General features: G+C 43.5%; 1 protein-coding gene across 1 annotated transcript in view; it reads left to right on the top strand.

The window, feature by feature from the left end:
• The first annotated feature begins 4360 nt into the window (after positions 1-4360).
• XKR4 (XK related 4) overlaps positions 4361-22542 on the top strand; it is a 185748-nt gene continuing 167566 nt past the window's right edge. Inside the window, exon 1 of the mRNA XM_072151896.1 lies at positions 4361-5196. Within this exon, the coding sequence (XP_072007997.1) occupies positions 4556-5196 (641 nt within the window). The 5' untranslated portion in view covers positions 4361-4555. The remainder of the gene's footprint in view (positions 5197-22542) is intronic.

The raw sequence follows: 22542 nt of genomic DNA, 5'->3' as shown, positions 1-22542 counted from the left end.
CTGAATCTGGTGCCCACTACACAGGCAAGTTGCACCTAGTGCAGTCTGCACCGTTCTTAGTAAATGTGGGCCTTGTTTTAATAAAAACCAAGTGCTTTTAGGAAATATCTTCAACCTCCTCACTACTGTAATATACGTCCTAATTGCACATACAAATAGCGTGTGTTGTGACAGTAGCCCACTTCAAGTGGTTACAGCATCAAAAATCTGGCACCTAGAAACACATTGCTGTTGTCATATTAAAAAGCATAATATCCCCTTCCATATTTAGTATCTCTTGTTGGAACAGAACCGTGTATATCCACTGTAAAAACTTCAGTAAAAAATCAGCTTAGCATTCCTGACTTTGTGGTGGAGATTTATCACTGCTTCATTGACAGTTTTCGCAGGGCAAGAGTTTGCGATTTAAACAGTGACTACGCCCCCCTCCACGTCGTGTGGACATGAAGGAGCCGTAGAGGGACGGGGCAGTCGGCAAAGTAGTTACGTACAGGGCGCTCCTGCCCTGTGCCTACACAATTTTGAAAGACCTGCAAACATTCGTTTGCAGGTTTTTATGCACAACTATTCCAGGTCAGACATAGGGGCTCATTTACTAAGGGCTCCACAGTTGCACTTTCATCAGGTTTCCCGACTTTTTCCGGTTTGCACCGAATTCTGCCGGGATTTTGGCGCACGCGATCGGATTTCGTTGCCTGCTTTCACGCGACAGAAATCGGGGGGCGTGCATTACTTCCTGTAGCAGGTCCCCTTATAATGCCCCCTTTCCTGCTGCAGACCCCATATAGTGCCAGTTTCCTGGAGCAGCCCTCCTCATAATGGATGATGAGCACAATGATAATTGTTCTTGGTCAAGTGCTGAAAGTCACAGTGGATGATGAGAGCCCTAAAAGTGATGATGTTGGCCATAAGGATTAACAGTGTTTAGTGGACCATGATATAAAGGATTACTAGTGTCATAGATGAATAATTTGTATAATGTATAAGCCTCCCACTAAGATAAAGAATGATATAATAAAAGATGAGTGATGGGTGCAGAATCCCCCACATATCATCACCCCCCATCTGCTGGGTGAGATACAGAGCATAATGACTGTCCTATAGTAGATGATGTACTTGCTATGATGAGAGTACTGAAGAGTACAAAGACGGTCCTAAAGTGCAAGACAAATGTGGAATAAGTGTCTTATAACAGTTAATAAATGCCCTATGATTGTCCTATAGATGATGAAAGTAATATATGTCATATAATGGATATTGAGGATTGCATTAAGAATATAAGTGTCCTACCATAAATGATACATGATGAATGTAATAGGTCTCATATGATGATCCTATAATGGACAATGGGTGTCCTGTAGGCGATAAGCCTCCTATGATGGGCATCCTATACTTGAGGATAGTCTATGATGGATGCTGGGCACCCTATAGGTGAGGATAGTCTCCTATGCTTGGCAACCTATAGGTGAGGATAGTCTCCTATGAGCATCCTATAGGTGAGGATAGTCTCCTATGCTGGGCATCCTATAGGTGAGGATAGTCTCCTTTGCTGTGCATCCAATAGGTGAGGATAGTCTCCTATGATGAGCATCCTATAGGTGAGGATAGTATCCTATGCTGGGAATCCTATAGGTGAGGATAGTCTCCTATGATGGATGCTGAGGATAGACTCCTATGGGTGATGGGTGGCCTATAGGTGACAATAGTCTCCTACGATGAGTGTCCGATAGGTGAGGATAGTCTCCTAAGATGAGTGTCCTATAGGTGAGAATAGACTCCTATGGACGATGGGAATCCTATAAGTAAGGATAGTCTCCTATGCTGGGCCTCCTATAGGTGAGGATATTCTCTAGTGGATGCTGGGCATCCTATAGGTGAGGATAGTTTCCTATGCTGGGCATCCTATAGGTGAGGATAGTCTCCTATGATGGATGCTGAGGATACTCTCCTATGATGGATGCTGAGGATATTCTCCTATAATGGATGCTGTGGATAGACTCCTATGGATGCTGGGCATCCTATAGGTGAGGACAGACTCCTATGATGGATGCTGTGGACAGACTCCTATGGATGCTGGAAATCCTATAGGTGAGGATAGTCTCCTATGATGAGCATGCTATAGGTGAGGATAGTTTCCTATGCTGGGCATCCTATAGGCGAGGATAGTCTCCTATGCTGGGCATCTTATAGGTGAGGATAGTTTCATATGAATGAGCATCCTATAGGTGAGGATAGTCTCCTATGCTGAGCATCCTATAGGTGAGGATAGTCTCCAATGCTGGGCATCCTATAGGTGAGGATAGTCCCCTATGCTGGGCACCCTATAGGTGAGGATAGTCTCCTATGCTGCCCATCCTATAAGTGAGGATAGTCTCCAATGCTAATCATCCTATAGGTGAAGATAGTCTCCTATGATGAGCATCCTATGGGTGGGGATAGTCTCCTATGATGAGCATCCTATGGGTGGGGATAATCTCCTATGATGAGCATCCTATAGGTGAGGATAGTCTCCTATGCTGGATGCAGAGGATAGACTTCTATGATGGATGCTGAGGATAGACTCCTATGCTGGATGCTGAGGATAGTCTCCTATGCAGGATGCTGAGGATAGTCTCCTATGCAGGATGCTGAGGATAGTCTCCTATGATGGATGCTGAGGATAGTCTCCTATGCTGGCTGCTGAGGATAGTCTCCTATGCTGGCTGCTGAGGATAGTCTCCTATTATGGATGCTGAGTATAGTCTCCTATGCTGGATTCTGAGGATACACTGCTATGCTGGGCATAATATAGGTGAGCATAGTCTCCTAGTCTCATATGCTGGATGCTGTGGATAGACTCCTATGATGGATGCTGAGCATAGTCTCCTATGCTGGATGCTGAGGATAGTCTACTATGCTGGATGCTGAGGATAGTCTCCTATGCTGGATGCTGAGGGTAGTCTCCTATGCTGGTTGCTGAGGATAGACTCCTATGCTGGATGCTGAGGTTAGACTTCTATGCTGGATGCTGAGGTTAGACTCCTATGCTTGATGCTGAGGATAGTCTCCTATGCTGGATTCTGAGGATAGTCTCCTATGCTGGATTCTGAGGATAGTCTCCTATGCTGGATGCTGAGGATAGTCTTCTATGCTGGATGCTGAGGATAGACTTCTATGCTGGATGCTGAGTATAGTGTACTATGCTGGATGCTGAGGATAGTGTACTATGCTGGATGCTGAGGATAGTCTCCCATGCTGGATGCTGAGGATAGTCTCCTATGCTTGATGCTGAGGATAGTCTCCTATGCTGGATGCTGAGGATAGACTCCTGTGCTGGATGCTGAGGATAGTCTCGGATGCTGAGCATAGTCTCCTATGCTGGATGCTGAGGATAGTCTCCTATGCTGGATGCCAAGGATAGTCTCCTATGATGGGCATCCTATAGGTGAGGATAGTCTCCTATGATTGATGCTGAGGATAGTCTCCTATGATTGATGCTGAGGATAGTCTCCTATGATGGAAATCCTATAGGTGAGGATAGTCTCCTATGATGGATGCTGAGGATAGTCTCCTATGATGGGCATCCTATAGGTGAGGATAATCTCCTATGCTGGATGCTGAGGTTAGTCTCCTATGATGGGCATCCTATAGGTGAGGATAGTCTCCTATGCTGGATGCTAAGGTTAGACTCCTATGCTGGATGCTGAGGATAGACTTCTATGCTGGATGCTGAGGATAGTCTCCTATGATGGGCATCCTATAGGTGAGGATAGTCTCCTATGCTGCCTATCCTATAGGTGTGGATAGTCTCCTATGCGGGATGCTGAGGATAGTCTCCTTTGCTGGATGCTGAGAATTGTCTTCTATGATGGGCATCCTATAGGTGAGGATAGTCTTCTATGCTGAGGATAGACTCCTATGCTGGATGCTGAGGATAGTCTCCTATGCTGGATGCTGAGGATAGTCTCCTATGCTGGATGCTGAGTATAGTCTCCTATGCTGGATGCTGAGGATAGTCTCCTATGCTGGATGCTGAGGATAGTCTCCTATGCTGGATGCTGAGGATAGACTCCTATGCTGGATGCTGAGGATAGTCTCCTATGGATGCCGAGGATAGACTCCTATGCTGGATGCTGAGGATAGTTTCCTATGCTGGATGCTAAGGATAGTCTCCTATGCTGGATGCTGAGGACCGTGTACTATAGATGCAGAGGATAGTCTCCTATAGATGCAGATAATTAGGCGTCCTGTGAGTGGCAGGATCCGGGCGCTATCCTCGTGTCACCTCTCCCCTCCTTGCTGCATCCCCTCCTCCTGCCGGCGCCTGTGGAGGCAGAGGATGACCTCATCCCATCATCCGCCGGTGCGAGGGGCCGGGCTGCAGGGTGAGGTTGGCTGATCGCGCAGACAGGCGGCGCTCTCGGGGCCCTCCCTTCTCTCTATGAGGAGGAGGAGGCGGAGGCCGGGGCCGGGCAGCGGCTGCCACATAATAAAGGAGGGATCTGCTGCTCCGTTTCTCCTCTCGATCCCCCGTTAGATTTTTTGAATCTTTTTTTATTTTTTGCTGCTCCCCATCATGGCGGCCAAGTCTGACGGGATGCTGAAGATGAAGAAGGGAGACGTCGCCTTCACCCCGCTGCAGAACTCGGAGCACTCGGGCTCGGTGCAGGGCTTGGCTCCGCAGCCGGGCGCGGGGGATGGCGGCTCCCGGTGCTGCTGCAGCAGAGTGTCCGGGGCGGCGGGGGGGCCCCCGGGGCTGTGCCTGCGCCTGGCCCGGGAGCGGCAGCGCTACTCGCTGTGGGATTGCCTGTGGATCCTGGCGGCGGTGGCCGTGTACTTCGCCGATGTGGGCAGTGACATCTGGCTGTCGGTGGACTACTACCTGCGGGGCCAGCGCTGGTGGTTCGGGCTGACGCTCTTCTTCGTGGTGCTGGGCTCGCTGTCTGTGCAGGTCTTCAGCTTCAGGTGGTTCGTCCACGATTTCAGCACCGAGAACAGCGCCCAGTGCTCTCCTGTGGACGGCAAGAGCGCGGCGCCCGGGGAGGTGGACGGGAGAGCGGCCACCCCGCAGAGACAGGCGTCTACGGCCAGCAACAAGCCCAACCACCCGGCCAGCTGCGCGCAGCGTCCCGACAACACCAGGTCCGCCTCATGCTCCTTCTGCATCTGGCTCCTGCAGTCATTCATCCATATCCTGCAGCTAGGACAGCTCTGGAGGTAAGTGCTATTGTCACCGCTGCTGGGGAGGTATACAGCCTCATTGTAGGGGGAGGGCGCCCTGTATACATGTCATCACTACTGTGTATACTGGACCTAAAGGACCTGTACACATGTGATCACTACTGTATACACTGCACCTACAGGACCTGTACACATGTGCTCACTACTGTATATAATGAACCTACAGGACCTTTACACATGTGCTCACTACTGTATATACTGCACCTACAGGACCTGTACACATGTGCTCACTACTGTGTATACTGCACCTACAGGACCTGTACACATGTGCTCACTACTGTATATACTGCACCTACAGGACCTGTACACATGTGCTCACTACTGTATACACTGCACCTACAGGACCTGTACACATGTGCTCACTACTGTATATACTGCACCTACAGGACCTGTACACATGTGCTCACTACTGTGTATACTGCACCTACAGGACCTGTACACATGTGCTCACTACTGTGTATACTGCACCTACAGGACCTGTACACATGTGCTCACTACTGTGTATACTGCACCTACAGGACCTGTACACATGTGCTCACTACTGTATATACTGCACCTACAGGACCTGTACACATGTGCTCACTACTGTATATACTGCACCTACAGGACCTGTACACATGTGCTCACTACTGTATATACTGCACCTAAAGGACCTGTACACATGTTCTCACTAGTGTGTATACTGCACCTACAGGACCTGTACACATGAGCTCACTACTGTATATACTGCACGTACAGGACTTGTGCACATGTGCTCCCTACTGTATATACTGCACCTACCGGACCTGTACACATGTGCTCACTACTGTATATACTGCACCTACAGGACCTGTACACATGTGCTCACTACTGTGTATACTGCACCTACAGGACCTGTACACATGTGCTCACTACTGTATATACTGCACCTACAGGACCTGTACACATGTGCTCACTACTGTTTATACTGCACCTACAGGACCTGTACACATGTGCTCACTACTGTGTATACTGCACCTACAGGACCTGTACACATGTGCTCACTACTGTATATACTGCACCTACAGGACCTGTACACATGTGCTCACTACTGTATATACTGCACCTAAAGGACCTGTACACATGTGCTCACTACTGTGTATACTGCACCTACAGGACCTGTACACATGTGCTCACTACTGTATATACTGCACCTACAGGACCTGTACACATGTGCTCACTACTGTATACACTGCACCTACAGGACCTGTACACATGTGCTCACTACTGTATATACTGCACCTACAGGACCTGTACACATGTGCTCACTACTGTGTATACTGCACCTACAGGACCTGTACACATGTGCTCACTACTGTGTATACTGCACCTACAGGACCTGTACACATGTGCTCACTACTGTGTATACTGCACCTACAGGACCTGTACACATGTGCTCACTACTGTATATACTGCACCTACAGGACCTGTACACATGTGCTCACTACTGTATATACTGCACCTACAGGACCTGTACACATGTGCTCACTACTGTATATACTGCACCTAAAGGACCTGTACACATGTTCTCACTAGTGTGTATACTGCACCTACAGGACCTGTACACATGAGCTCACTACTGTATATACTGCACGTACAGGACTTGTGCACATGTGCTCCCTACTGTATATACTGCACCTACCGGACCTGTACACATGTGCTCACTACTGTATATACTGCACCTACAGGACCTGTACACATGTGCTCACTACTGTGTATACTGCACCTACAGGACCTGTACACATGTGCTCACTACTGTATATACTGCACCTACAGGACCTGTACACATGTGCTCACTACTGTTTATACTGCACCTACAGGACCTGTACACATGTGCTCACTACTGTGTATACTGCACCTACAGGACCTGTACACATGTGCTCACTACTGTATATACTGCACCTACAGGACCTGTACACATGTGCTCACTACTGTATATACTGCACCTAAAGGACCTGTACACATGTGCTCACTACTGTATATACTGCACCTACAGGACCTGTACACATGTGCTCACTACTGTGTATACTGCACCTACAGGACCTGTACACATGTGCTCACTACTGTATATACTGCACCTACAGGACCTGTACACATGTGCTCACTACTGTATATACTGCACCTACAGGACCTGTACACATGTGCTCACTACTGTATATACTGCACCTAAAGGACCTGTACACATGTGCTCACTAGTGTGTATACTGCACCTACAGGACCTGTACACATGTGCTCACAACTGTGTATACTGCACCTACAGGACCTGTACACATGTGCTCACTACTGTATATACTGCACCTACAGGACCTGTACACATGTGCTCACTACTGTATATACTGCACCTACAGGACCTATACACATGTGCTCCCTACTGTATATACTGCAACTACAGGACCTGTACACATGTCATCACTACTGTGTATACTGCACCTACAGGACCTGTACACATGTCATCACTACTGTGTATACTGCACCTACAGGACCTGTACACATGTCATCACTACTGTATATACTGCACGTACAGGACCTGTACACATGTGCTCACTACTGTATATACTGCACCTATGAGACCTGTACACATGTGCTCACTACTGTATATACTGCACCTACAGGACCTGTACACATGTGCTCACTACTGTATATTCTGCACCTATAGGACCTGTACACATGTGCTCACTACTGTATATACTGCACCTACAGGACCTGTACACATGTGCTCACTACTGTATATACTGCACCTACAGGACCTATACACATGTGCTCACTACTGCATATACTGCACCTACAGGACCTGTACACATGTCATCACTACTGTGTATACTGCATCTACAGGACCTGTACACATGTCATCACTACTGTATATACTGCACGTACAGGACCTGTACACATGTGCTCATTACTGTATATACTGCACCTACAGGACCTGTACACATGTGCTCACTACTGTATATACTGCACCTACAGGACCTGTACACATGTGCTCACTACTGTATATAATGAACCTATAGGACCTGGACACATGTGCTCATTACTGTGTATACTGCACCTACAGGACCTGTACACATGTGCTCACTACTGTATATACTGCACCTACAGGACCTGTACACATGTGCTCACTACTGTATATAATGAACCTATGGGACCTGGACACATGTGCTCACTACTGTGTATACTGCACCTACAGGACCTGTACACATGTGCTCACTACTGTATACACTGCACCTACAGGACCTGTACACATGTGCTCACTACTGTATATAATGAACCTATAGGACCTGGACACATGTGCTCATTACTGTGTATACTGCACCTACAGGACCTGTACACATGTGCTCACTACTGTGTATACTGCACCTACAGGACCTGTACACATGTGCTCACTACTGTGTATACTGCACCTACAGGACCTGTACACATGTGCTCACTACTGTATATACTGCACCTACAGGACCTGTACACATGTGCTCACTACTGTATATACTGCACCTACAGGACCTGTACACATGTGCTCACTACTGTATATACTGCACCTACAGGACCTGTACACATGTGCTCACTACTGTATATATTGCACCTAAAGGACCTGTACACATGTGCTCACTACTGTATATACTGCACCTACAGGACCTGTACACATGTGCTCACTACTGTATATACTGCACCTACAGGACCTGTACACATGTGCTCACTACTGTATATACTGCACCTACAGGACCTGTACACATGTGCTCACTACTGTATATACTGCACCTACAGGACCTATACACATGTGCTCCCTACTGTATATACTGCACCTACAGGACCTGTACACATGTCATCACTACTGTATATACTGCACCTACAGGACCTGTACACATGTCATCACTACTGTGTATACTGCACCTACAGGACCTGTACACATGTGCTCACTACTGTGTATACTGCACCTACAGGACCTGTACACATGTCATCACTACTGTATATACTGCACGTACAGGACTTGTGCACATGTGCCTACTACTGTATATACTGCACCTACAGGACCTATAGACATGTGCTCACTACTGTATATACTGCACGTACAGGACCTGTACACATGTGCTCACTACTGTATATACTGCACCTACATGACCTGTACACGTGTGCTCACTACTGTGTATACTGCACCTACAGGACCTGTACACATGTGCTCACTACTGTATATACTGCGCCTACAGGACCTATACACATGTGCTCACTACTGTATATACTGCACCTACAGGACCTGTACACATGTCATCACTACTGTGTATACTGCACCTACAGGACCTGTACACATGTCATCACTAGTGTGTATACTGCACCTACAGGACCTGTACACATGTGCTCACTACTGTATATACTGCACCTACAGGACCTGTACACATGTGCTCACTACTGTATATACTGCACCTACAGGACCTGTACACATGTGCTCACTACTGTATATACTGCACGTACAGGACCTGTACACGTGTGCTCACTACAGTATATATTGAACCTTAAGGACCTGAACACATGTGCTTACTATTGTCTATACTGACATTATAGCAGCTATACACATGTGCTCAGTACTGTATATAGGAAATTTAGGACCTGTAAACATGTGCTCTCTAATGTCTATTCGGAACCTATAGGGCCTATTCACATGTGCTTACTACGGTAAACTATACACATGTGTTCACTACGGTATGAATTGTACATATATCACTTGCCTATATGCTCCTTACTGTATGTATGCATACATCTATATATAATAAGTTTCAGGGCACATACTGTAAGTCTTCTATAGAATTTAAACACGTTATCTCCTATATGGTGGTATATAAGCCTTTAGATTTGCTTATACCTATAAATATACATATGGGTTACTTTTACCAATCCTGTCTCCTTGACCTGTGCTCACTTCTGTATGTGGGGAGAGGCTTTCACCAAGTTGTGCTCATGTGCTTCCTCTTGTACACATGGATCTATAGAACCTTTAGACATGTATATAGCGAGTCTATAGAATCTATAGTAAGGTGAAAAGGGTGCTCCTCCAATAGCACTTGGGGTTAACCCTGAATGCACTGGAGGGGCTTAACCTTTGCAATCTGATAGATGTGTGAATTTGGGTTTTTTTTATTTACACCCTTGTCCATGTGGCTCAATGTATATGGTCTATACATATACCTGTGTGTGCATAATGCATATACTTACTGTTAACCCTAAGTTACTGCATGTCCCGGGTTGAAGCTTTTACAGAGTTTGTGTGTAAAGTTTTAACTGGTCTCCTGAATGTAGAGTTCCCCTTTAAGTAAAGTAGATATTTATAATTATTATTTACATTCATACTGTATTTACTGTTGTGACCAGAATTGATAATATGATGATATTCATTGTTATATATGTTAATGTCATGTACTAAGTATATGTATTCTGTACTGGCTACCTGCTGGATATATACTGGTTACTGATCTGTATACATACTGGCTACTCAATTGGATACATACCGGTCATAGAATCAATACAGCAGTCTATAGAATGTATAGACCCCCATATGCTGCGTATACACTGTTCTATACAATCTATATAGCTGTTTGAAGAGTCTATATGGCCTACAGAATCTATTGACCACCCTATAAATTATGTAGACCCCCTATATGCTGCATATACAGCACACATGAGATGTAACGGGGCAGGGGATGTAGGTGACATCATTACATACTGGTGTAGACTATGCTGCCATGTAACCCTCTGTATAGTCACGTTGTGTCTATGGGTAGATGAAGTTCTTCTTATAATATGAGTAGAGGGCTGCATTATCTTGCTGTAGAGTATATGGATAGCTGTCATACCCAGTGACTGTATATAAATCATCCGTAGCTTTACTCTTTCTAAGGAAACAGCTTTGGAGGCTTCGCCTGGCAGCAGGGTTATTGCTGTATAGAGAGCAGGAGCCGTGCTGTGTGTGCATAGCCCGATGTTATCTATGAATGCACTGATGACTGTGGTTACAGGATAGCCCAAATGTGCACTGATCGCACAGGTGACTGCTACAGGTCTAGTAGGCGACATTCACCTTCCTCTCCACCATGGATGACGTCATCATAAAATGCCTCCTCGGCTTCTTAATCAAAGGATGTTAAGTCAATGAAGGAAGGAAGGATGTTTGATCCTACCTCATGTGCGGTACGGTATCATACTACGGTACAAGCTTTCATCGCACTGTAAGGCGTCAGTGTGCGGGAGTATTATGTGCTCTACAACATTCATTGTGAGTCAGTAGAGAAGGATCTTTAACTCAGAACCTTCATCTTTCAGTAGAAAATCTCTACAGAAGTGTCTTTCTTTCATCGGGGGGATGGGGGGGGGGGGCTATGGTATTGGTATAAATGAAACAATATTCTCATATATTCTCTATACTCATCCCATGGATCCCCCGTTGCCCTGTTACTGACACTCGTTGGCCCCTCCATGGCTGTGCACTTCCTAGTTCAGTGTCCTGACACAAGGGCTTCAGGGGGTCCATGACTGGCCACAGCAGTGACGACAAGCCTGTGTACCACAACCCTAGACCACGTAGAGGGGGCAATGTTATGGCGGTGAAAGGGACCAACAACATTAACAGGACGGTCAACGATTTCCATTATGTATTATATGGGCCTCAGGGAGTGTAAAATTACAAACACCCAATACTCACCTTTCTCTAGTGTTTCAGCGCCTCCTGTCACCGCCAGTCACTGTCAGTAGCGTGCACCCGCAGCAGTCGCAGGTGTGTGCTTTCACCAATAAGCCTCTGTATACAAACAAATGCCTAGATAAATGGGAGGTGCTGTACTGATCCGGAGCACTGGACAGGAATTGACCTCATCTGTCACCAATAGCTTCTAGTACCGTTACTTCATACTGGCAAATATTTACAGGTGACCTTAGATTGCCATTGGCTCTAGACTGTATGAGGGCCCCCACCAATCTAATTATCAATGATTTGACACGAATTTACGACATAGGGAAAATAGGGGGGCTGATTTCAGTTCTGCTATTCAGGGACCCTCAAAGGTCTTGAAAGGGCTCTTTTATACATGTGTGTGACAGTATGCAGGAGTGTAGAGATGGAGTCCCCCCTCTTTATTATCTCTCAGGGCAGTATCAGACTTGGCTCTCCTAGAAGCCTTGGGCCTCGGGCGGCTGCCCATACTGCCCATATAAATATCCACTACTGAGTGATTTATAAAGAAGACAACACTGAGGCCTTTCATATATACTGTCTATATGTGATCATGAGGATAAATACTGCTCCTGATTTCTAGATGAAATGTAAGCCGCTAACATTCGGTGAAATGTCATATAAAATATTGATCACATTATGACGGGCGTGTGACGCTGCAGGTAAATAACGCCGGCATAAATCACACAGAAATATTAATGGCACTTGTATAAACTGCTACAGAAGAGGGGAAATTCCTCAATATTTGTCTTTTTGACAGGTTTTATATTCATGTAGCAAATGAAATGGAAATCTACAAAGGCAGCATTAATCATATGTTCAGTTCTGCATTCGGCAGGGTTATGTTTGTCATTTGGTAAAGTTTGGAGTGAGGTTTCTGGCTATGCAGATGTTGGTTGTCACATGACACTGTGTATATGTATTTACTGTACATTGATCGCCAAAATGAATATTGTCTGTTCTGTTTTTCGGCAATATTTCTTCTTTGGTTATTTTTCACACATGCTCATGCCCCTTGATGAAGTTATAGGCCATGGGTAATACAAACCTGTTATCCAAAAGGAACAGTGTTATTCAAAAAACAACCCAAACCCAACAAAATGTAAATTTTATACACCTACTATATGTCTCTCTGGTTCAGTAGCAACCCCACCACTTCGGCCCTGGCCCAGCCATGAGAAATGATGTTTGGTTCATGTCGGAGAACCACAAGAGGAGGACCACTGGTCCAGGGGGACAAGTAGTAGGTGTGTATTTTTTTCACTTTGTTTATCACTTTTAATGGGAACCTGTCAGCTTCAACCTTCAGAGAGTCTATCTTGTGTTCTCCCCGGGGGTCTTCTTAACAATGATCTGCTGCCACCACCCAAAATAGAAGCAAGGGGTTGTCAATTAGGTTAGAGTGAACAGGCTAGGGGCAGGTACAGCTTGACCTCAGCTGTGAGCTCTTCAGCCTTTGACTCCAATAAAATTATTGCTGAAAAAAATGCACTTTACTAGACAAACGCGCTTGTCATGCAGCAGTGCATGCACAGGTGCAGACCTTTAAGATAAGCAATAGTCTCGGGTTGTTTAGAAAGTCTTCAAAACATAAAATGTACTTTTCCGCTGCAAAGACCTTTTCCTCCTCAGTTGTATGTGTATCAAAAACAGGGAATGACCTGAAGACAATACTGCTCCTACTCCAAATTCCCAGGATCTACATCAAAGAGAAATAGACCCTTTATCTTTGGTCAAAACTGGAGCCAGGATGAAACATGGAGAGCCATTAAGGCCTAGATTGAAACAAAGAATATATTTTAAAAAATCAAAGAGTTATCATTTGTACTTTAAAAAAAAGTTAACACACATTTCTTTAAATAAATACATTAATAATAATAATCAATAAATTCAGTACATTAAAAATAAACAGAATAGAAAAATCCTAAATCTATTGCTTTTGAAGTGTTTGAGGATAAAGGAAAAACAAATAGAAAAACATCAGATAATTTCCAGATAATTTAACTGTACATATGTTAATAGATACAGGAAGCACAACGGATGATGTGAACTCTCCTAGATGCTATCACGTTCTGCATGTTTTTCTATGTAGATTGGATACAAGCTATCAGAGCACTGTCCTGAGTGATGCATCTATATATGGATGTGCAGTCATAGTGTTGGTGGATAGAGTATTCCATGTTCTGGCCTTCTCTTTGTTTGATAATATTTAGTATTTTTGTACCTGTGTGGAGTGCTCCTAGATACTATCACGTTCTGCATGTTTTTCCTATGTAGATTGGATATAGGATATGAGAGCACTGTTCTGCCTGAGTGATGTGTATATGTATATGGATGTGCAGTCATTATGCTGGGGGTAGAGTATTCCATGGCCTGGCCCTGCTTCAAATATTTTGTATGTTTGTCTTATGTGCAGTGCTTTGAGTTCCCTTTGATACTTTTGTGTATTTTACTATACTGTTTACTCAGTATGAAAGATGGTGGAATAAAGACTTGTAAGTGCTTGTTATGTGGAAAACAGAATCGTCTATTGATCCTCATGCTGGATCCTTGATGCTTGTGATTGTACTGAAATGTACACATTTTCCTTTAAAATAGTTTTACATGATAGGCTTTTATCTCGGGAAGTGAGGTCAAGCTGTAGGAAAGCGTTATTGAAGCTCAATCTACTACTCTTATACTTGATCTTGACTTATCAAATGGGCCTAGAGATGCCTGGATTTCTGAATAAATGTACTGGCTGAGAACATGTAGTTTTTCACTTGAGAAAAAAGAAGGTATAACATACATATTGTATGTAATCTGTTTGTATCTGTTAGCATTTCTCTCTTTGTGGTTTCAGTATCTTATTAGTAATAGTCTCTTACTAATATTGACTAATGTAATACAATAAGTTAAAATACATTTAGCAAAGGTTTGGAGCAACACTTTTTCATTGAAATTCATGCTCTTTCTCTGCATACCAGTCCAGTTGAAGAGTTACCCTTGTGTGGATGCTGAAGGACATGGGTGCCAATTATATAGTGAAACCACCCATTGGACTTGTATGCCTGATCTTCTTCCATAGAACTACATATAATACACGTGTAATATAAAGACCATGTCCTGGGTCAGCAGCAACGTTCTTCTACACTGTTCTAGGCAGCGTGTATAGGAGACAGCAGCAGATATACAAAAAGATAAGCTCTGGGTCTGAGTGGAGGGAGGAGCATAGCAGAGCTGTCTGTGTTTTATTGATGTGTCTTACACCCAAGTCATGACTCTGATCTGTCTCATCTCTTGTTTTCTATCTGTCAGATACTAGTAGAATCTTCAGAAGCTAAATGAAAGTGTATATAAACCTGTACCCTGATAATCTAAGCACATTTTCAGCACACAGCATCTGATAGCACAGATAAATCATGGAGTTTCTGCTCAGCTAGTGCCCATTTACACTTCTGAATCTTACACTGACAAGCATGGGGAGTAATAGGACCAACACAGCAATAAACAACAGTAAAATTGCAAAGTAAGTCGTTAAAAATTATCTTTATTGTGTAAACCTCAAATTTGAGAATTTCCTTGCGTGGTAAAAACCCTTTCACTGCCATTGCCCCTATCCCTTCCATGCCCCTCCCAATGCCCATAAACTTTAGCTCCTAAAGTTGTATTCAAATGACTTGAGTGGAGTCTGTTCAGCGTTTTCCCTGAAGCTGAGTCCTGCTTATTCCTGACTCTCCTCCACATCCATATCCATATGATGGGCAGTGCTGTGCAGCTTCTGCAGACTGCTATGCTTCATGTTCTCTATAGTTCTCATGGTGAGAAGATAAGGAGCTCATCGGCTTCTCCTCCTCTCATATCTGTCTTTCTTGTAGAACTGTACGGCAGTTTGTGAGGGGAGCAGAGATTCAGCTGCCGGTAGTAGGGCTAGTCAACCAGTGTGCTGAGGCAAGATGAGAAGGTGCAGCCCTTCTGTACAGGGGAAGGGAGCTAGTAGTGTAGAAGGGGGAAGAGAGATCGGATACTTTGTGTAGCTGCTGCCTTATCTGTGTCTCTCACAGGCAGTAGCCAAAGCACAATAAAACCTAGGAAATACCTTGCACATAGAAATAAGCAGGGGGAAGGAGATAGGAAGGCTAACAGGGAGGTCTCCACCTGGCTCAACCTCCTCAGTATGAGTGCTGCAGCTCATTTGCATAATAAAGAAAAAGTGATTTTACATTGATTGATGTATGGATCAACAAGAGAAAGGCTGGTATAAAGTTCTTGTGAGCTGTTCTAAAAGGTAGAGAAGTCAGAATTAGTGAGCGAGAACAGCTGACAGGTTTCCTTTAAGTCAGGGAGACTACTGGGTAAAACGCAGCTGCAAGAGTTTCAGAATTAGAAGGGGCCAAGCATATATCTTGAGGCTAGTACCCCTAATTTTTTAAGACGCTAGCAATGAGCTTTATTTATACAGCTGTATCAATGGGTTTTGGTGAAGAGATGTGGGTTCTCTCTAGGCACATGAATACAGAACATATTGATATGATCCATAAGATTTCTGAGTATTGTACTTTTTACAGCTGTGTTTGTCATCCAAGACTAGCTGCAGCACAAAACAAAATCTTCTCGGTGCACCTAGTTAAGCGATTTCTTTATTTAGCTTTGGTCCTGAGAAGCAGGAGCACACATAAATGTAAGTTCTGGAGAAGCTTTATGTGAAATCTGAATAGCTCTCTAAGAATATGGCTGGCTAGCCAACCACATCATGATAATAGCAGAGTTTTCCCTTGACACGGTGCATATACTTGCCTGTACTCCAAAACTCATTAACATAGCTTCTGAAAAGAGCAGTATACATAATAGCATCAAAAATCATCCTTAATTCGCTCATGCAAAATAAAGCTTCTGCTATTCTTTTCCAATCTTAACAATTACTGCCGATAAGTGAAACAATTATAGGAAACAAACACATTCAGAATGAAAGCTGCTTATATGAAAAGCATTTTTTATATGCACAAGCTCGTAGGTACCACTTCTTCTTGTAGCGGTGATAAGTAGTGGATCCGAACTTCCCATTCAGGTTCAGGGGTGGCCTGCGCGACTCGGACATATTACTACAACCCATGCCTGTGATTGGACAAGGGGGCATCCCTGGCCAATCATAGCCATGCCTAGTTGATAGGGGCGAAAATTTGCCGTATTGGCTGTTCGGCAGCCAATCCAGTAATATTCCCGCTTCGGATTTGCTTCCGATCACACTTCATCCTCCAACAGTCCAGGAACCAAAGTGCTTGTGTGCACATACGACCTCACATGGATGTGTTCATAGGGAGACATTACCTCCTCATGATGTGCGACGGAAATGCACCATGTGAGTAGTATCACTTGGACCATGATCTATACATCACACTCCTGAAGAAGGCTTCTCAGGGCTGAGGCCTTATTCATGGCTGTGTGGTCACTTGTACAATCTAATGCAGTGTTCTAGATAAATTTTCTGCGCATTTCCCCATTGTATCAGTCTTTGAAGACTCACTTTTTAATTAAAATTGGCAAATAAAGGTTATAGTGGGGGGCATTTATCATTTGCTAGCTTTCTGGCGTACAAACCAAGAAAAAGGAGCAATTCTTGGCTGTGACTTTTTCCACCTCTACACCACCTACACCCCTGTATGTAGTTGGCATAATAACTATAGCTTGTTCCTGGTACAATTTATAGTGCAATTTGATGCCAAGCAGGACCTGGCATAGTTTTAATCCGGGTGCACAGTCAGGCTGGGGCTATTAGTATATCCGACGGCTGTTCAGACCGGGGGGGAACATCAAGAGCTGTTTCAAGATGCGCCAACTCTTGACAAATTCCCCTCCCCTCTGCTACCAGTAGGAGCTGTATCAGGATTTTGATTGGATACTTACATCAGCCACTCAGAGCAGAGGGGAGGGAAGAGTTTATTGCAAAGAGCGGAAAGCTCTTCAGGTTGAAAGACTTGACCTGTGCACTAGGAGGACTGGCAAATCTGGATTAAAAGTTAACTTTTCAGTGCTGCGGAAACTTACTACACACAAAGGTATGATTACACAGACCATCAGGGCCTGTACCTAGCATTGTCTGCAGTTCATTATGTTCAAAACTGATTACAGATTACTTTAAATAGACATTGCAATGGATCAATGAGCTGAATCTACAACCACACTGCTACCCCACTGCTCGTGATGAAATTCATCCTACTATATACATATAGACCTGTATATATATAGACATGTATATACTATATATATATATGGACCTGTAGCTCTTAGCAATTGCTAACAATAAATGAATAAAAATGAAAAAAATCAGCAAACTGCACATTGTCGGCCCCAACCATCTACTGGATGTTGAAGGAAGATGGTGGGCGCGCACCAAAAGTTCCAAAAGTTGTTTTATATATATCTCCTTGTCTTCATTCCTGCATGTAACAGACTATCATATGTTTACAACTCAAATACACCTTTTGGAATTGAATTACTTGGTGTACGCCCACTCTCCTTTCCTTCAATTTACTGTACTCGAGCTGGTCCTGCAGCCCAGACTAGAGGTCCAAGACGTAGGCTGCACCCTTGGAAATGATCTATCATATTCACACTAGAGTTGTGCTTTAAGTCTGTCTTATGATTGTATATATCATTTATATTGGCCGTCTTACAATATCGCCCTTTTTCTTCTGCTATTTACTGGATGTTACCTCTCTGAAGGTTATAAAGGTTGCATTTTTTATCGCATTAAACTTTTGCAATGATTAAGTATTGCTCTCAAGTCAAGTAAAAAATTATCTCTAGTAAGGACTTTACTATGCATATCTGACCTTTCCAGCTCCAATCCGCAGCATAACTTTTCCTTTTTTTCAAAACAGTTGAATTAATTTGTAAAAGAAGAGTCATTTGTCACAAATGGCATTTCAGGCCCAGCTATCCATAACACAGGCAGGTTTATCTAAACGGCTCAAGGACCCGGGAGTTTAGAGGATGAAATACACACAGCTATTTGTACAGCATAGAAAATGAATAGTCGCGTTTCACTCTGAGCGCTCTGTAAACATGGCATATAATGGGGGACGTTTGGTAAGTGCCTTATACCTCCCAACATGGAAAACCAACGCAGTCCGAGTACAGTGTGTGATCGCACGCCAGGCATAAAGTACCTCCAAAGGCTGAAAGCTGACGCCGAACAATACAGAGGAGATACTAAAATGGTAAATACAATTTACTATAACAGAACTGATGTAATGAGCAGCGTGGTGATGGAGATGTGCATTCACTCACATTGGGGGAGATGTATTAAGCTGCCTAAGAGTAAGAATGTGCTTAGTTGTCCATGGCAACCAATTACAGCTCAGCTTTAAAATATTCATGAGCACTGGTAAAATGAAAGCTGAGCTCTAATTGGTTGCCATGGGTAACTAAGAACATTCTTACTCTTAGGCAGCTTAATAAATCTCCCCCAATGTGTTTTAGTAAAATTCATATATAAACACAATGTTAACTATGTTAAGAAAAAGAGAAAGGAGAGGCAGCAATCCAAATTGTACAAAAGCAAGTTCAAGCAGAGGGTACTCGCGGCAGAGGGTTCTGGCGCTCTGAAAAACCCAATTCAAACATGGTAGATGGAGGGAGCCACAGCACCGAAGGAGTTAAATTCCAAAAAGTCTTTATTTACATCTCATACTACATCTCATTTTATTGCTAAAGATTCAATGGGAATCGAAACGTCGCTTTTTTTTATGCCTGGATGATGTAAATAAAGACTTTTTGGAATTTAACTCCTTCGATGCTGTGGCTCCCTCCATCTACCAGTAATGTAATGACATTTGAAAGGAAATCCAGCATCAAAATCCATCATGATAAACTAGGAACACTTACTCATAGACCCAGGCACTGTGACTGTGATAATCTTCTTATATTTGTTATCCATTACCTCCTTCCTTCTAAAATCAATCTTTTAAATTATGCTAATGAGACTGAAGTGTTATGGGGTGCTATGCTATAGCTTCACAGCCTGTAGTGTCCTCACCTTCACTCCTCCAACCATGCACAGTGTAATAGCCTGTGAAGTTACAGCACAGAGGGGCTTTGATAATGCTCTCCATAGCACTTTAGGCTCATTAGCATATTTTTAAAAGTTGGAGGAAGGGGCCATGAATAACAAATATCAGAAGAATATTACAGTTCCTGGTTTATCATGCCTCGTTTCAATGGCAGATTCCCTTTAAACAGCGCGTGAATGCGGCCTCACAGTCTGGTTTCTGTTTAGGGATCCTGGGAAGTAAAAGAAATGCCTTTTGTCCTGCTTGTCAGGGCAGGAGCAGAGACACTGCAGAACCATTTTTAGCTGCTAGAGGAGGAAGGAGAACAATATTAAAAGCTATTAACAGACTTTGGGATGAAAATAATTTGTGGAATAACCCTTTAACTATATTAGATCTCATATTAAATAATTGATTATTGAACAGAAAGATAAGGAAAATGCACAAATGAATGAAAAAACTTGGATAAATATTTTTTACTGTGTACAAACTTTCCACAAATAAAATCTTTTACGATTACAGGAAAAAAACAAATAATATAAAAGTAAAAAATTAGCTTTGCATAAATTTATACATGAATCCCTATTAAGCTGTACAGGCGGTCCCCTACTCAACTTACATACAACCCCTAGTTACAAACGGACCACTGGATATTGGTAATTTATTGTGCTTTAGTCCTAGGCTACAATAATCAGCTGTAACAGTTATCACAGGTGTCTGTAATGAAGCTTTAGTGTTCATCCTGATTCTTATGACAACCCAACATTTTTAAAATCCAATTGTCACAGAGACCCAAAAAAGTTCTGACTGGGATTACAATGATAAAATATACAGTTCCGACTTACATACAAATTCAACTTAAGAACAAACTTACAGACCCTATCTTGTATGTAACCCGGGGACTGCCTGTATATTATAAATTGGTCTCTTGTCTTGTCAAATGTATTTTCTTTGACAAAATTATAATTTTTTATTTTTTTTTAGTTTTCCTAAACCCATTTTATGTAGCAATTATGCAAATGTAACTTTCTATATTTCCCATTTTTCTTTTACAAGAATAACATACTAAATTGGACATTTGCTTTAAATCCGGAATATGCATCGGGCAGTAATAGTTTTCTATGGGGAGAGATGCCTTGTCTTATTCCTTGCCTACTGGAGCAGACACAACCCTCGGGGTTCATTCGAGCATAGCGCCTGTCAGTAATCATCCTGAAGCATACATATATTTTGACAGATCCGTAGTAATGCTTCTTTGCCTTTTTAGCAAATCTAATTTTCTATTTTTTTTTTTTGGTGACTGAGAAACAAAAAAAAAATGTGTATGTGGGAAAGAATTTGTCATAACGTTCTGGTAGGAGAATCTCATTTCATTGCTCCATATTGTTAGACACAATTTTTACACCATGTAGCATTCATTGCACAATGCGGTAAGGCAGAACCTGTGTTTGGTCTGATCATTCTCCACATGGCGCACGCAGGAGGATACATTGGGGGGTAGAACATTAGAAAAGGCAGAGCATGCCGCTTATTTATGGTTACTTAGGTTTATATAGTGTATACTTCTAATTATAATACAGGCAGTCCCCGGGTTACATACAAGATAGAGTCCATAGGTTTGCTCTTAAGTTGAATTTATATGTAAGTCAAAACTGTATATTTTATACTTGTAGATCCAGACCAAATTTTTTTTCTTCCCCTAGTGACAATAGGAGTTCCAAAATTTTTTGCATCCAGAGAGCTTCACCAGAGGTCACAATGGGCAGAGGGGTCTTTTACTAAAGGTCGTCTGTAAGTCGGGTGTCCTTAGGTAGGGGACCGCCTGTAATGATAATCTCTACTTATATAGCGCCATCATATTCCGTAGCGCAAACATATTCTAGATGACATTGTAGAAAACATGGGGGGTCATTTATGTTTAGTCTGGAAATTTTTATCTGTTTATTTTTCTTGGGGGGGGGGGGGGGGGGTTGGGCTTCATTTATTTTAGAAAGTGATTTTTAAAAACAAAGCTTAATTTGCAAAATTTTGAGCAACCCAATTTTTTTTTCCTGAGCTGGAGGACTCATACACAGTAGCTGTGGGATGGTGCAGCAATTGATTACTTCTGCCTGTCAGGGAAGACACTGGGGGTCATTTACTAAGGGCCCGATTCACGTTTTCCTGAAGTGTTACCCGAATGTTTCCGATTTGCGCCGATTTTCCCTGAATTGCCCCGGGATTTTGGCGCACGCGTTGGCATGCACGCAACGGAAATCGAGGGGCGTGGTCGAACGGTAACCTGACGGATTCGGAAAAACCGCCGCATTTAAAAAAAAAATTGGTCGCACGGGCCATACTCACATGCACCACGATGAAGACGATGAACTCTGGGGCACCTAGGCGGACTTCGGCGCAGCAGCGCCACCTGGTGGACATCGGGCGCAGGACCTTCATGAATCGCCGGAAGACCCGAATGCTCGTCAGAGAAGCCGCCGCTGGAACGCGAATGGACCGGGTAAGTAAATGTGCCCCACTGTGATGACTTATTCTCGGCTTATGCTGGGCAGGACAAGGCTGAGGTTAGAA

The sequence above is a fragment of the Engystomops pustulosus genome, chromosome 5 (assembly GCF_040894005.1).
Source record: "Engystomops pustulosus chromosome 5, aEngPut4.maternal, whole genome shotgun sequence".
NCBI classification, from domain to species: Eukaryota; Metazoa; Chordata; class Amphibia; order Anura; family Leptodactylidae; genus Engystomops; species Engystomops pustulosus.
This window is presented reverse-complemented; position numbering and strand designations above follow the sequence as displayed.